The sequence below is a fragment of the Danio rerio genome, chromosome 23 (assembly GCF_052040795.2).
Source record: "Danio rerio strain M-AB ecotype USA chromosome 23, GRCz13ab, whole genome shotgun sequence".
Lineage (NCBI taxonomy): Eukaryota > Metazoa > Chordata > Actinopteri > Cypriniformes > Danionidae > Danio > Danio rerio.
Window position 1 is genome coordinate 32,849,770 of NC_141043.1, and position 18,483 is coordinate 32,868,252.

At 33.8% G+C, this 18,483-nt stretch overlaps 1 protein-coding gene across 1 annotated transcript; it reads right to left on the reverse strand.

Moving 5' to 3' along the window:
* Window positions 1-960: 960 nt before the first annotated feature.
* Window positions 961-16,941, reverse strand: slc25a33 (solute carrier family 25 member 33). Its single transcript, NM_213157.1, is given in 7 exon segments — window positions 961-1,835; window positions 3,679-3,959; window positions 5,106-5,172; window positions 8,097-8,197; window positions 9,246-9,323; window positions 12,606-12,779; window positions 16,817-16,941. Coding segments are annotated over 7 exon segments (945 nt in total). The 5' UTR covers window positions 16,858-16,941; the 3' UTR covers window positions 961-1,632.
* Window positions 16,942-18,483: the final 1,542 nt, after the last annotated feature.

Sequence of the window (18,483 nt, forward strand, 5' to 3'; positions counted from 1 at the left end):
AAGTGGAGTAGCAGCAGCTATACTACAAAGCTCCTCTCGAGTGACAGAGCTCCTTACCCCATCTATAAAGGTACGCCCTGTCACCGTTCGAAAGTAACTAATTTCGGCCGCTTGTATCCAAGATCTTGTCCTTGGAACAACCTTTTTTCTGGAGGAGCACCATGGCCTCAGACTCTGAGGTGCTGATTCGTATTCCAGCTGCGTCACACTCAGCAGCAAACCACGCCAGTGAATGCTGAAGGTCCATGTTCGATGAAGCCAACAGAACAACGACATCTGCGAAAAACAGAGATCAAATCCTGTGGTTTCCGAACCAGACCCCGTCCAGCCCAAGGCTGCACTTTAAAATTCCGTCCATATAAATTATGAACAGAATTGTGGACAAAGGGCAGCTCTGCAGGAGTCCAACATGCACTGGAAACAAGTCTGACTTATTGCCGGCAATGCAAACCAAACTCCTACTCTTTTCATACAGGGACGAGACTGTCCTTAACAGAGCACCCTCCACAGAATGACTCAAAGGACACAGTCGAATGCCTTCTCCAAGTCCACAAAACACATGTGGACTAATTGGGCATACTCCCATACACCTTCGAGCACCCTGGTGAGGGTATAGAGCTGGTCCAGTGTGCCATGGCCTGGATGAAAACCACATTGTTGTTTAAAAAAAAAAAAAAGTGTGCTCTTTTCATTCAGTTACTATGTCTAAATATGAATATTTTATCAACAATCACAAGTTAGTTGTTACCATCACGCTTGTTGACATAACTCGATCATTATCTTCAGCATTACAAATGATTCACTTCTGTGTTCAGCATTTGTAGCACACACAGACAAGACGCAGGGCCAAAGTTCATGTTCTTGTTTTGTACCCTTGTGTTGCTTCAAGTAAACAGCAGGAATTCCTGACTCCTTCATTCCCACAGTCTTGATAACACTCACAAATCAATCCCAACAGACTTGAAAAAGAGGCATTTATTGAAGTGGCTCATTTCTGTTTAAACTATGCATTTTCAACAAGAAAAAAAATGATAATTTATATTAAACCAACAGCAGCATACGCATTGAAGCCCTTCTTTTCTGTACAGCCAAATATACAGTAAACGGATGAAACGTTTCTAGCAGAGGTGAATAGAATTAATTGGTCAGACTCCCAAATGCTACAAGGTGTCACAAAACAGGTATTACAAAATATTGCAACATAACCGTGAGCTCCTAGAAAGCCATTTCAATATCATCTCCTTTCCTTCCAAGAAAATAATAATAGTAATAATAATAATAAAACCCGGATCCATTAATGATTAACTCGCAAAACTCCATCAGCAAGTACCATATCATCTTCATAGATCCAAAGAATTGCAAATGACCGCAAACAAAATGCTACTCATAATAACAATAATTTAGTTAACTTAAATGCACTATTTGTATATTCAGATGACCTTTATCTGTACACTGATACAGCATACATAAACAGCTATGCGATATGCGCCATTTACATAACACACAACGAGCAAAACAGTTCTGATAACAGGCATTCTTCTTCTTTAAAAAAAAAAAGCTACTGAATGTCTTTGGGTGATTTTAATGAACATTCACGTCCACTCGAGCTGCAGGTTTTAGTGTCTTTGTGCTTTATTTGGAGGGTTCGGCTAGCAGATGGACGATCAGCTCGTATGTGGACAGCACTATGGCCGTGTTGGGGATCTGTCTGATGAGCTGTGGAATGAGTCCCCTGTAAAATGCAGCGTAACCCTCTTCTACTGCCACAAGACGCGCCGTCTGAAAGAAGTACTTGTATTTGCTGCCCTCTTCTCTGAGTCTTGTCCGAATGACCTCTGGAAGAGAAATTGGGAAGTTAGGAAGAGATGTAAAAGGGCTTTTTGTTCATTAAGGTAATGAGAAAGGCGGCTTTTTTCCACTAAATCATTATGGTGAGGATAACTGAGCAAGAAAATGTTTCACGGTTATTTAAATTCTCAAAAAGTAGCTTTGTTAATTCTCATTATGGCATTAAAAGCACTATTTCAATACTGTTAGTTTATAGTTAGTACATGTTGAAGTTCATATAAAGCTATAAAAAAAACTTTGACTCCTCAGAAGTTCAAGGATTGGTACTGTGTTTGCTAAAAATGAATATAAAATGAATATAAATAATATAAAAGACATTTTATTTTGATAAAACAACAAAATAAATAACATTTTATTTTAATAAAATAAAATGTAATATTAAAAAAGAAATTTCTCCAAATGACAATTTATAAAAATAAAAATAAAAAAAAATTGTGCAAAAATTTTATTATTTTGGGAAGAGATAGGAGTCAAAAATTCTAAAAAAAAATTAATTTCAAAACAAACCCTCCTCGACCAAAAGCTTTTTTTTTTTTTTTTGCTGGGCAGGGCTTATACCCAGCGAACAAGTATTTATAGTCCTCAGCTTGCTTTATGCCAAAAAATGTGTAGCTTTGCTATGGACAAAAACGCAAAGACCAAAGACTACTCAATGGATGAGACAGATGTCGTCAAGCCTGCCATTAGAAAAAAATAACTTGCATACTAAAAGCTAAACAGCGTGTATTTGAAAACATATGGAGTCCTTTCATCAGATATATCTGTGTGAAATTAACAGAGGAAGAATCTGATAAATAATTTTTGTGGACAATGTAGTTTCAGTCTTACAGTTCTGAAGTGATACTCTGTAATCTATATATTTGCTGTACAATGTATTCAGAATATTAATAATGATCACTTTTAAATAGATTACCATTAACCAAAAAAGGGGCATTTTTATTTTTTGATGTTTGTTTTGTTTTTTGTTTAAGTCTTATATAATTTGTAAATGCAGCAAGTTATTGTTGTAAAAAAAATGGATGTAAAGTGTTGTACTGTATTTCAATGTGTGCAAACTGAAAATTAAGATACAAAATATATTAAAATACAATATGGCAAAAAAAATAAAATTCTGTCACCAGAATAAAAAAAAAAAAAAAAAAGTTTCTGCAGAAAACTAAAAATCATAAATCCAGAAAATAGGTTTAGATTTTTTTCCCTGCTTCTTAATTTTTTTTGTGAAAACCATAGTTCATTTCTTAAACTTTAATGGTCGAAAAAATGTGGGAGTAGTCAAATAGTTAACATATTCATATGAAATTATAATGATGATAATGATAATGATAATAATATTAATAATAATAATAATAATACTATTATAATATTAGATATTATAATATCTAAAAAACACACTGTTACCAATAAATATATCACAAAATTTAATTTGCTGCAAACATATAAACATAATTTAAAACTTATAAATAACTCATAAGTTATTATTCTAAATAACCTTAAATAAATATAAATTTAATAAATAAGTATTATAAATGACATATAAACAGAACATGTAAACATATTTTTGCTAATATACTGTTTAAAAAATAATATGACCTGAAAGCTCCACCTAGTTTGTTTAGCAGTTCAATATCTTGCAACAAAGCTTTGAATACATATTTTTAAAATTTTTTAGCCCTTAATTATCAGTCATTTCACTGTATTTCTAATGCCCTCTGTGCCCTCCCTTAAAAGTACCAGCATTCTTCTGTCTACAGCGGAAGCCATCCATGTATATCTTTAGACATAAACCGGTTGATACTGGTTTGTTCTGCCTGACAGGTAATAACAACCTACCATGTGGATAAGCTATGCAGGACGCGCAACCCTTGGCAAATGCAGCAGCAAACATGAGGCCCAGGAAATCTGAGGCCCCTTTATCATTGTCCGTGTCAGGCGTGGTGAATCGACTCTGCGCCAGGTATTTCTTCAGCGTCTCGTAGATGAGGAAGCAGATCATGGTCTCCGAGATCCCAGCGTACGATGCCGTCAGGCCCCGGTAGAAACCTCTCATTCCCTCCGTCTTGTACACATACCGTGCGCATTGCAATGCATTCATTTTCTTCTCCCCACGTGCTCTGCAAAAAAAATGAGATGATAGGTCCAGTCATCAGGAAGAAATGAATTACAGTCAAGGATTTAATATGATTAACTATGCGGTAGCAGTTCTGGTTTTAAAACCTTGAGTACAACTATGTTAAAGCATTTTAATTACTATGTAATTACATTTAAATGATTTGGTGATAATTTAAACAATGCACTTATTATGTACATATATAGGTTTACATTGTACTAATGTTTTAAAAACACCAGCATGTAATTTGATTTGAAAGTAACTTCAGTAATTACATTTATAATAACATTGTTGACCCATTCGTTACACCTTACACCACCCTTAAAAGGATAGTTCACCCAAAAATGTTAATTCTGTTCACCATTTATTAACTTCTTTTGTGTTCAACAAAACAAACCCAAAACAAGACGTTTAGAAGAATGTTGAAAATGGGTAACCATTGACATTCATAGCAGAAAAAACAAATACTATGGGAGTCGATGGTTACTGGTTTTTTAACATCCATCAAAATACCTTCTTTTGTTTTCAAAAGAGGACAGAAAGATCATATAAATGAGCGAATGATCACAGAATTAGAACTTTTTGGGGTGTATTATACCTTTAAGTCCACCCATACCACCAAACCTGCTTCTAACATTAGCAATAACACCATGAGTGTTTAGCAAATGAGTATGAGCAATAAATGCAATGTACTTATTATGATGCAATTACAGAGTGCTTCAGGCCACTTCACATACTCAAGACATGTGGCTTACATTAGTATTGCACAAGGTTTGCGTGTAAGATGGAAGGATGAATTAAATGACAGCCTATTTTCAGAATGTACCATCTGACATACTTCTCTCATCTGACCCTAGCAGTCCACTGCCGCTGTCCTTTAAAGTCAAATATAGACCATGCCGCCTAAGCCTCGATTGGTGCGTCAAGGGGGATATTTTAACAGCAGCAGACCAGATCACATGCTAAATCGTCATGATGATTGTGTAACGGAGAGAAGGAGCTAACGGGATAATGTCCAAAAACTCAACCCTCTCATGATATCGGAAGATAGCCACTATTCAAGGGGTGTGATGCAGAAAATATGACATGTGCCTCATGCAAGTTGCTTGTTGAAAGTAAAGCAAGGTGAAATTCAGGAAAATGGACATACTTCTTCTCAAGCTGCATTCTTGTTTTGACCATCCAGATGGGATTCATCAGGGAGTTTGTGATGAACGCTGAAAAAAAAAGATAAACAACACAATTAGGGATCCACTTTAATTTAGGAATTTGCTTGCAATTTTTTTGTCCCAAGTTCTGGGAAACGCTATCAGCAACGTTGCGTAAATATTTCTTAAAGGGATAGATCGCCCACAAATCTCAGTTTCATGTTAAAGAGACAGTTCACCCAAAAATGAAAACTACCTCACCATTTCTTCTCCTACTTTTATAAGTTTTTTTTTCTTCTGTTACACACACACACACACACACACACACACACACACACACACACACACACACACACACACACACACACACACACACACACACACACACACACACACACACACACACACACACACACACACACACACACACACACACACACACACACACACAAGATATTTTGAAAATTGTAAAGATCAACGTCCAGAGAAGGAAAAAAAAAATGTATATGGAAGTCAACGTGTGCCAGCATTTTTCAAAATATCTTCTTTTGTGTTCAACAAAAGAAAGAAACTTAAACCCATTTTAATTTTTGGTCGAACTGTCCCTTTAATTCACTTTTTATCCTTTAGTAAAACATTTTAGTAAAACATTAAAGATTTTATTTCATACTGTGGTCCTTGGTGATTCATACAACTGTAAATCAACAACCACCTGCACTTTAAGAGTCAAAAAACATACAGGTAAAACAAAATGAATAAGTGTGGCTCCTGACAGTGCACTGAGGTCCTATAAAGAGCAAAACAAACAAACTCATTGTTTACAAGTCATTACAACCTTTTTGACAATAGTCTCTGCAAACAGTCCTCATGATTGTATCAAGTACATCAAACTTTAGGACTACGTGAAAAAAGCAACCGTCCTATTTGAACAGAATTTCACTTTTTCACTATATATATATATATATATATATATATATATATATATATATATATATATATATATATATATATATATATATATATATATATATATATATATATATATATATGGCAGAGATTACAGGACAATTATTAGGACTGCACAATGAAATTAAAAATTGTGACTTCGCAAAAGAAGCAACTGTCATGTACAGCTCTATGATCAAAAATCTTCCTCTGAAAGCCAAAGGGCGCTCACGCAAACTGCAAAAATGTCACAAAAGTTCAATATGCGTTCTTCAGTGAACTTGTGTCCTTGTGTAATGTCATCATCACTCACCAAAGTTCAGTTCCAAAACCTAAGACCGAAAGAACAAAGAATGCGTGAAAGTTCGGATGTGTTCTTGGTATCGAGGATGCATCGATGCAGACTTGAGCACTGAACTCGCTCTTTAAGTCTCAGAAGTCGTTGCTACTGAATAAAGGAGGTGGGAAGCGCAGCACCTTATAAAGATTTATTATTAAAGTTCAGAGATATAACTTATCTCAGGAGTTTCCCTAAATGAGAAGCTGATGGCAAACATTACAAGAAGCATCTTAATAATGGCATAAACACATTAAGGGTACTTATTTGCTGAAATTTATATTAAAATCTATTTATTTGTATTGTGCAACGTATATTTGTAAGGTTTTTGTGCATGTTATGTACGTTAAAAAGGAAAAAAAAAACAATAAATCATTGTATATGTGCTGTAATGTTTAAATAATTTTACATTAAAAATGGTCATGTGACCATCAGGAAGAACGCAACATCTCATCTCACAGGACGCGTTCTGTGTTCTCTTGGTCTTCCGAGTTTGTTCTTCTAAGGTAACCTGGCAAGATTGGTCTTTACAAGAACGCAAATTCGTTCTCTGCGTTCTTGGAATTGAGAAACAGCCAAACAGTATAGGCTATATAGACAGCTAGTGTTTCTTCTCATACCGACAAACTCCAGTAAACAGTTAATGTGACTTTTTCAATTTTATAAGGCTCCTTTTACACCATTGATGTTGTAATGCGATTAAAACATAATAATTTAAATAGACTTCAGCGCTCATTTTGTTGTTAAAGCGTAAAATGAGATGAAAACCTGTTTACACGCACGCATCCGTCAGGATCAGCAGGTTAGTGTAGAAACTCCAGTGAAAATACTGTGGTAAAATAAATGTTCATATTTTAAAAGACATGGCACTGAAAATGTTCATTTAATGCAGTGCCTCTTATACATTCTGAGACACACTTTCTATTGTATATCAAACAGGCAATGAAGCTAATTAATTTTTAAAGAAAACAGTCGATTTTGTAACTGCGTGCAGTTCACTGGAAGCGTTTGACTCAGGTTACTGAAAAATGAAAAAGTCATTCGGCATACTTGTGCATATACCCCATTGAACTGCTTTTATTGATCCAACATGACTAATAATCACACATCTACAGAATCATCTCCCCAGAAAAATTCATTTCAGACTAGAGTAAACACAGGTTTTTAATTGTGGTATTTTCATATGCTTTCACATGTAGCAGCAACACAGAACAGTAGATTACTGAGAAGCTATGAACACAGCTGGCAAATCACAGAATGATTATCTTTGATTTTAGAATTGAGTCAATTAAACCGTATACAATTTTAGTGTAGCTTGTCAATAAAATCTCTCTCAAATGGTGTAGAACACTCTGCTTCATCAAAAACACATGACCCTGCTTCTGCCGAAAGCACTGGAGATTTACAGCTGATTTCAGAACTGGTTTTAGTCACAAAATGCAGCACTAATAAGAACATTTGCCAGAGCAGTGGATTAAAGGAAATTTTGTTGTTAATGTTTAAAACCTTACACATAAACCAATGACCTCAGTGTATCATCAAGAGCCACAGTATGTGTTTTTTTAACTCTCAAAGTGTTGGTTGCCATTGATCCTTTATTTAAGCTAAAAATCTTCAGTAATGTTCTGCTGAATAACAAGTGACCCTCACATTGTATGGTTTGTTATATGTTAGGTAATCTTCTTTTTGGATCTCTTTAACAAGTTCTCACCTGCAAAGCCTGCTGAGGACATGTGGACGACTCCGCTGTTAGGCACAAAGATGCCATTGAAAGTTTCTTTTGACTTTGAATAAGCTGCGAAATAGATTGCCCTGCAGAAGAACAGATAGAGAACAGTACATTAGCGCCTGCGTTATGTTGAACTCAACACCCCCTGCTTCCTCTGTCCACGCATGACAGTGCAGAGTTCATTTTGATGTAAAAGAGCCATTTGTGCTGAAAGGCTGCCAATGTTTTATCAAGCCGAACAGCTTGCAGTGAGAGTTCCTGACAGTGCAGAGAGCTCTCTTTGCTGAATGTCTGGAACAGGCGACACAAAGAGTTGAATAAGCACCCGCATCTACTGCCATGCAGGACACAATGACTAAACAATAACTGCAGCATTCAAGAGTCAAAACGCTTCAAGCCTGCTCTGAACTAAGAAGTGCTTTGAATGTAATTTAGAATGGGAAATGTAGGACTTGTGTTCATGAGGAAAAAACTACTAAATAATAATAAAAATAGATGATGATTATGATTTACTAAAATGAATCTTTTGTCACATTTGTCTCTCTATTTCGTTTCTATTTCACAATTCAATTCAAAGTTGAAGATAAAAGCAACGGATTACGGATATTGTTTTAATAATATTATACATATTTTTACATTTATTAATATTACATTTTTACTTCTAGCAGTATAATTAACAGTGCAGTATTCAGTACAGTTCTCGTTAACTAAAATTAAACTAAACAAAACTGTTAATTAACATTTTTAAATTAATTACCGTTAATTAAAATAAACCTTATAACAGCTAACTGCCAAGAAAACTACTCATTTTAATTGTGTGTACTTTGTGTAACTTTATATACTAAAATAAATATAAACTATACAGACATCCATCTTAAAAACATCACCAAAAATGGCATAAGTGTAAAAAAGAAATATATAATAAAATTATATATAGAGCATCCTAAACGTCATAAAGTAGGACTGTAACATATAAGCTATATGTTGTATTAAAGTCGCTCTTTCTTTGTCCCAAAGCTTTCTATTTACACCTCTATGTGCCAATTAAAACTAAAAACAACTTTACAGCTTTGATATACTGATATATTTTATTGATCAAATTCTTAACCTTGCTTTGCACTGAAACATTACCTTGAAGGTGCAACACCAACGAGATTTGGACCCAACCCTCTGAATAAAGACCTTGGTCCCTCTTTTTCTAGAATTGACCTGATGAGGAAAGAGAGGTGAAAATTAGATGGGCTTATCATTTAAATCTGCCCGTATGAGACCAGTTCACAATCCAGTTTCTCAGCCTGTTCTCAATTATGCAATTTCCAGAAAACCAGTGACACAGTTCTTCACATATTCACTTCCTTCATGATTCACCTATATGACTCTTGCACATTCTAAACATTGAATATGGACAATAGCAGATCAGATTACTTCGTGAAATCCTCTTTTGTCAGCACTGATTGGTAACATACTACTTCCTGAAGGGAAAACACACTGAAACACTGGTCGACATTTACACAAATGCTTCCTCAAGAAATTTTTTTTTTTTTTATTGCCATACCAGCTTCATGGCCTATAACATGCCAAATATACATCATTTAACATTTAGTTAAACATAATTTAATTAAACACAATTTAACAAATAGAATGCACTAAAAACAATTTCAATAAATCAACTTTAAAAAGATCAAATTATTATTAACAACAACAACAACAAAATAAATAAACAAAACTTCATAAAAAATGTAAAATGTACTTTCAGAAAATCTATAACAGTGTTTAGATAAGGTACGTAAAGGTATTATTTACTAATTACATCAATTACTATGCATTTAAAATACTATTTCTGAAAGGTACAGTAATTTAAGGAATTTGATTAACTCGACTCAATACACTATACTTAAAATCATTATACATTTCAGTGAAGAGACAATCTTTTTAGTTATTTTGGCTTTAATAAAAAATAATTAAATCATTTAATAACAAACATGACATCATTTAGTTTACAATCAGAATTACTGCAAAAAAGTTAAACATTATATGTATTAAAACAAAGCAATAACATTTTTAATAAAATCAATATATTGTCACTAATTACCTACTCAATTCATTGTTTACTCAACTTTAGATAAACGGAAACAGAATTACTCTGCAAAATATCTGAACAATACAAATGACTTTCCTCTGAATTTGTTGTAAAATCATTTTTTGACTCAATTCATTGTTTCTTAACCGCAGCTCTTCATAAGACATTTGGCTAAAGGAAAAAGTGGTCATGCCCAGCTGAGCCTGGTTTCTCTCTAGGTTTTTTTCCCCTTCACTTTTGTCAATTGGTGAAGTTTGTTCCTCGCCACTGGCTTGCCTGGTTTGGGACTTGCGCTCTGCATTGATGGATTTGTTCCTCAGTTTTTGGGCTTTCAGAAGTGAAACTAAAGCACACTGAACTAAACTGAAGTCCAACTCTGAAAACTTGACACAATTTCAGTTGACTAGAACTTCTATGTTAAGCTGATTTGACACAATCTACATTGTAAAAGCACTATAGAAATAAAGATTTGAATTGAAAATAGAAACTAAATTGAATTAAGCATGTTCAGTCATTGTGATGAATGTAACCTTTAGCTAAAAAGTAGAATGATTTATTCTGCAAACTAGATTTGTATCACAAAAAATACAAAAACTCTTTAATGAATCAATTTCAGTCAAACAAATGCATTATTAGTAAAAGTGAACAGCAATCCATTTCTTTTTTTAGCAGATAAATCATTATATTGCATAACTAGTTATTTTGTAACTGATTAAACCCAACACTGGTCTATAAACCCATCTGTAAAAGTTTGTTCTGATAACAGTCCTAACATTATAAATAAAGAAGACAAATATATCCGTTTTATAGAGATGTTACGGCTACAATAGTGAAAATGTCCTTTATTTTACAAAGGTATAAGCCAAACTGTCCTTAATTGAAATGCCTCTTGAGGTCTGAATGTCACGTAGACCTGAACACTCCCTCACAGTTGCTTACTTCAGGGACACTTTCCGTGAGGCTAGTAACCCGAGCACAGCAAGAAGGCATCATGTGACTGTGCAACGCTGTCTCCGTCTACCCAAAATAGACATTAACACTTACAGTATGAACTCCTTTGCCTTTACATAACACTGCCTGCTAATGGCAGCACAAAGCTTCCCCGTCATCGTCATAATCAACAGCAGGATAAGAGATGCTTTAATCAGCTTTCATGAAGAAGATCAAAACCAGATGGTGAATGTATTCAGATTAAAGAGCTCAGATGCAATTTGTTGCCACTTTAAAGTCTGCATGAAATCTAAGTTCACTGTGCATATTTTGCTAGCTCACATTCTTATATTTAAAATGAATTTGTGCAAGTTAATCCACTGAAAAATATGTTTATTTTGATAATCTTCTATAGAGAAAGGGAAGTTTAAGTCTTAACAAATTGCATTTCGCCATGTGTATAAACAATCACAGAAGTGCACAATGCAAACCAATGCAAATCAACAAATCAGCTGACCGTTTTATAGCCATATACATTTTACAAACACTTAAAATAGAATGGACTAATGTGTAGATATCTTAATAAGAAGCTGAAAATATGCATTTCATAACTAAAGCAGCAGAGAATGGATGTAGATTGAGCGAATCAAATAAAAGAATCACCTCATGTGTAACTGACAGGTTATCAATGAGCAAACACCGGAAAACATTTCCATATATGATTGCATCACTTAGGCCCAAACAGAATACATACTATTTTACAATAAATCAATAGAGCTCTTTGGTATCACATGTTCTAACTATCCAGAATGCTTTTGGCTGTAACAACACATTTCCATTTTCTATTGTAGTCTGATCATTTGCTTCTGCTTCCAGAGTGACCGTCATTCTGTTAACCTCAACCTGAGGGCTTTCATTCTCTGCAGGTTAAGTGTGACATCACGGCCATCGGCTTTCAGGTCCAATCGCTATATCAAACTGTATGGCGAGACTCAATAGATGGTGATAATAAACATTTACTAAGTGATGTAATACTTTCGAAAATCCTGATTGCAATATATAATAAAAATTGTTAAAATATTGGTGTCTGTGATGCAGCAAGTCCCAAGACACATGATTTACACCATGATTTGATATAAAATTCACTTTAATGTGTGATATGACTAAAGAGTGGCTATAAACAAATATTTTCTAAATTCAAATGAGTAGCGGCTTGGACCTGAAAACCGTATTTCAAACGTCACGACTTAACAAGCAAGTGTATATCAAATCCACCTCTATTAGTTTTAGCTTGTTATGAGAGAAAGATGCACAAAGGTAAGCCATGCAGCCTACTTAATCTTCTGTCTCAGTTGGAAGCATATCAACATGCTAAAATAAAGCCTCAGCCTCAGCAACTAAATCAACTTCTGGTTTTGTGCAGACTTTTTTCATCTTCAGGGTGGATCATTTCGTAGTAATGTTTGTCCTGTCTTGCTTACCGTAACACCTGTAGTAAACCAGGAGTGACGGATCCCGGTCTAATGACACCAGCACCATTGAGTGTGCCCAGCTGAACCTGGAAAACCGGCCTGAGAGTGAGGCCGGATGACTGAAGCCTAGTTTTTAACACCTCGAGGGGGCATGTCATGATGGCACCTACTGTTCCACCACATCTGTAAACAAAAAAATTACGTAGTGAATACAGGATTTTGAAAGGAATTGATACTTTAACAAGGTTGAATGTATTTATAATGTTAGAAATTACAATTAAACAAGCAGCACTGTTTTCAACACTGGTATTAATACATTTCTTGTCTTAAGAACCAAATATTAAAAGATTAGTTTACCGTAAACTGACAATTATGTGATTAATTACTCAACCTTGTGTCATTTTAATCTCCTGAGGTCTTTGTTCATGTTCAGAATACAAGTTATTTCGGATGAAATCAAAGAGCTCCCTCATCCTCTACAGACAGTAACAGTTGAATGAAACATTCTAAACCCAGAAAATAAACAAAAACAATACACTGTGACACTTCAGTGTCTCCACTGTAATCATATGAAGCGCCTAAAAAAACCTGTCAAAAAAAAAAAAAAAAACGTAAAAGATTTTTAATTTTAATGTTTAAATCTTTAATGTTTTTAGTTCATTTTCTGGACTTTGAACGTCTCGGAACTAGTGAGATCTCCCAGGGAGAGCTAGAATTTAATCTAAAATATCTTACTTTGTGTTACAAAGGTGAATGAACGTCTCAGGGGATTGGAAAGACATGAGGGCGAGTAATCAATAACAGAATTATCATTTTTGGGTAAACAAACTCTTTAAAAATTATTCTGAGGAATCACGTGATACAGAAGACTGGAATGTTGACAATCATCATATGAATAAGCTACATTATAAGTACTTGCATAGAAATGTTCACTTTTAATTATATTAATATTTAGTTATTACAGTGTTACTTAACTGCAGCCTTTGCAAGCAGAAGAGGAAACAAACCTTACCCATGTAAGCTTTTTGAATAGTATAGCGTTTACATAAAATGTATGTTTTTAAATAGAAATGTAAATATTATTTCTTATACAATAAGAAAGATGTAATGCTTATACTATGTTAACAGCTGCCCAGACACCTACATTTCGTGAATTATTTCATCTGAATAAATTTTTTTTTACTCAGATGAAATAACTTTTTACTCTTTACTCTTTAAAGCATGGAAAGTTGAAAAAAAAAATGAAAATATGATAATAAAAACCTTTGAGTTTGAATGTTTTTTTTTGTCGTAATTTGTCTGACATTGAAAGATTAAAAATATTAAAGTACTTTTTTTGGAGATGTGTATTGATTCAGCTTTACACCAAAATACTAATAATAGTACAATAAAATAATTCTGTTAAAAGATTTATGTAACCTAAAAAGTGAGCTATGGACCAAAAAAAACTAAGAAAAGGTTGAGGACCTTCAGATTAGATTTGGCTGATGTTACATTTGCTGTTTGTGGTGATACTAAAATCCAATTCAAACTAAACTTTAGTCGCAAATATAAATGCGTGCGTCAGCAATGCTTGCTGACCACCAGCCTGGCTGTTGAAAGAGTCAAGAGTATTAGAGCGAGGTCAAGGAAAGCAAACTTAACTTCATCAAAATGACACAATATGACGCAGGTAACATTGATCATGATTCAAATCACTAAATAAAACAAGCATTTCCACTATAACCTATATTACACCAGCAAAGAAACGTATGTAAAAAAAAAAATACTACACATCTGTGAAAGCGGGTAAAATGCAGTACAGCAGAGAGCCAGTTTAAAGTCAAACATACATAAGAATGAATGTGGTCACCTAGTGTGTGTTTTGTTCATTTCAAATAAATTAAGGAAAGCCAAAAAAAAAAAAAAAAAAAAAAAATCACAGATCATGTTTCAAAGAAATCACAACATGTTGACGCAGACGTCAAACTACTGGTAAAGCGAAAGACAAGAAAAGCACAGTGCTTCTGACCTCAGCACAGTGAATGAGGAACAGATTAATCAAAATCTGTCTGAGGAGCACATTCAGTTACAAGGGCAGACGTCCTCAGCCTTAAGCCCAAACACTGATGCAAGACTCCTCTGGACTTGCTCTACAATGCTCTCCTGCTAATAAAGTGATCCATATTGCAGAACACAGTGTAATGTTTTATGGAAGAGTGTATTGTTGCTGGCTCACAAAGCTTCAAGGCATGATTACATAATGCCCATATTGTGCCATCAATGTTTGAATAAAACAAATATGCCAATGTCTTTGACCTTCAAAGCAAGTCACCTGAATCTAACTAATGCGCTATTTTGCCCAAAACTCTGTCAGATAGTTAACTAAATAGCAATGCAATTATTAACGTATAACTTTAGTTATATATATTATGCAAATGTTTGATGTTGTTTTTCTCTTTTTTTTCATGGAAAACCCTGCTCAGGAATACATAAAAAAATTGGGAAGGGAGAGGAAAGTAAATGTTTAAACTAGAGATTATTACATATTTTAAATACATTTTCTACCTTTGTGCAAAGATCCCGAGTTTAGAATATTGTACTTGTCTTTATTTTAAAATCTATTTATTAACTAATTTTTATTTGGATAATAACAACACAATACATTTAAACCCACATTAAATCAAATGATTTTATGAGAAAAATATATACAACGTACAATGTACAATTCATTTTGAAACTATTTGAAAATTATACTGCCATAACTTGAAATTCAGTTCAATTTAAGAAATTATAATTTAATAAAGAGCAATATTATCTCTAATATCACACTTATGCTATTCTGCAAAACTGCTGTATTTATTACTTTCAATACAAAAACAAGTTCTTTAAAAATGTTCTATTATATTATAGTTTTTTAAGAAAAAACAAAGACTCGACATACTTCCAATTATAATATTTTAATATTAATATACCTTCTATTATAGTCTAATCTTAAGAAAATTGAAGAGAAAAAAAAAGACTCAACATGTTCAAAATTTTATATAGAAATTAGCCCAAAGATTAATAGGTGGTCCCTTAAACCCTTTAAATAATCAATTTAAGAATAGAGTTATTCAATTGTAATACAACACTTATGCTTCCCAGACAGTACACAAGGAAACGTGTATATTTATTAAAGATTTTCTAAAGATATCATAATATTATGTGTTTGGCATCATTAATTACTTACAAACCCTTTGGCAATTACTTTTCTGCATTACATGACGAGAATTTTTAAACAAATGGCTATGTCTGACAAAATTAGCCTGCAAACAATTTGACATTTTTAATGTCATAGGTCATTTACCTACATTCTTGACTCTGTAGTGCACATGCCTGACAAGGGCACAAATCTGAGCCCTTGAAAGAGCCAAGCATTTCGCCAGTCACAATAACCATGGCATTGAAATGCCTGCGCAAATGCAATTCATTTAAGAGCGCACAAAACACGGGCACTCATTTTCATTCCAATAATAAATTGTGACAAAGAAATATATTAAATTATCCATATAACATATTTTGTATAGCAGCAGAAACATGGATAAGCATAAATAATAATTTAGCAGGACATAAAAAACCGCGGAATGACCTTGAATGACTGTATGTAAATCAAGGCGGTTTTATTTTACATATTCAAAGACTGCTGAAACTAAACATCTATGCAGAGACGATTAAGTAAATGTACACTTCAAGTGCACATGTACTGCTGCTGTTAAAACGTGCGACGGTAATGTCCATGAAGAGCTCGCGAGAGACGCTTCTCTTCTCGTGCTATGATTACATAACGCGTCACGGTTCAGTGTCTGACAGCTTAGACCGAAATATATTTATACAACTCAGGCACAATTTACATCACTTACTAAAATACTTATTAAGAAATTGTGTTTAAATGTGAATTAAGATACAAATCTGTTTGCGGATTATTTAAAACGTGGGTGTCGCGTGACTCGATGCTGCGCTGGCTAGTTTCACCGCTAACGTTAGCTAAGAGGCTAACAGGAACTGTCATCATTTAAACACATCTTCGGAGTATCAGAGGGGAGATATAAATAACAGAAAAAATGGTCATAAAATTGCGTTATGTCTGGTAACTATGTGTGTACAAGTCACTGCCGTGCTTTTAAGGCTTTTGACCTCATATCTAGCAACGGTTATGCGCGGTTTCATAAAAACACAACGTTAAAAGTAATTTCACTCACCCCCCTGCAAAGAGATGTAACAGCGTGTCTTTCTGCGCCATTTCAGAGAACCATTGTTCCTCGCAATATGTTAAATAAAAGAGTAGTCACAGAGGCCGACGGCCTGATGATGCTCAACTACCGGCTTCTCTTGCTTTAAACCCGGATAAAGCAGAACATGAGAAGTTACAGGACACGCGTCATAGGGGCTGGACGGAGGTGTGTTCCTTGACGTCACGCCATCGGTACATCCACAAAAAAATTGTCAAATTAAATAACAAACAAACACACACACACACACACACACACACACACACACACACACACACACACACACACACACACACACACGGGCTACTTATTATTACTGTTTTCATTGCTTTTTAGTATCTATTTGTTATGTGAGTTCTTAAAAATTGAAATAAAAAAGTAATAAAGTAAACATTTCTAAAATTACTTGTAAATACAATTATGGAATTATTTTATTATAAAATATTAAGAGCGTCACAGTGGTGCGGATATCTGTGAGGTGGTAAATTACCTATTTTTAGAATTAGCTAAATTCCACCAACAAGCTCTATTAGTCTGGAATCACAATTTCTCACCCCACGAAACTATTTTATGGAATAAAGCAGACATTACGATAAATAATATTTATTTATTTATTTGGGATAAACAATTTAACAAAAACATTATTTTTATTTCTGATCTTTCTGATCTATTTTTGATTTTTATTTCTGATCGTAACGGGGATCTCTTAACTAATGAGAGTTTTAAAAATATTAATCAATCCCCTGTCCAGTTTATGGAATTTAAAACAATTATAAAGGCCATACCTAGTGTCTGATGAAAGCAGCTATTCGTTATGAGGCTGGTTCCAAAAAACTGTCACAATTATGCTTAGGAGGAAAATCTATTCTTGGTAATGAATGCAATAATAAGTTCATACGTCAATTGTCCCAGCCACATAACTCAATTATTCCTAGAGGAAAGTTTTTTTGGGGTTCTATAATTGTTAATATTCAATGGAGAAAAACATGATTATTACCATATAAATTCTGTATTGCTAATAAAATAAAAGAGAAGCATTTTAAAATTTGCACAATATTTACTCATGTAATGCACTTTTGTCCAAATATTGTGATGTTACTGATATTTGCACTATTTGTAAGAATAATAAGACATTTGCCATTTGTTTCATGCAATGTATCATCATTGTTTTGGAATGATTTAAGATTATTTTGCTTTTCCAAGGTTAACATGAGTGGTAATTTGCGCCTTAAGGACGTTATTTGTTATTTTAAAAAACAAAACAAGTCCTTATAAAGCCGCTGTGAACTTCCTTATACTTTCTGGGAAATTTTACTTTCACAAACACAGGTTCCTTAATAAAATCCATACTTTATAGACTTCCTATGTAGAACATTTAATCAAATCAGTTAGATTGATTGATAATAAGAAACGTGCTTCTTGAGTAAATATGATCAGATCTTTCATGCTGCTTGAATCTTTATCTTTTTTCATTGCATTATTATTTCTTAAAATGTTTTAATGTACAATTTTTTTGATTTGCTCTTTATCCTGTGTATCTAATGTGAATATTGTGTAAAAGAACTGTCCTCTTTTACTGTATTCTAAATTGTGTTATTCAGTTTCTTGAAATTGATTTTGTGAGGTGACAATACTAA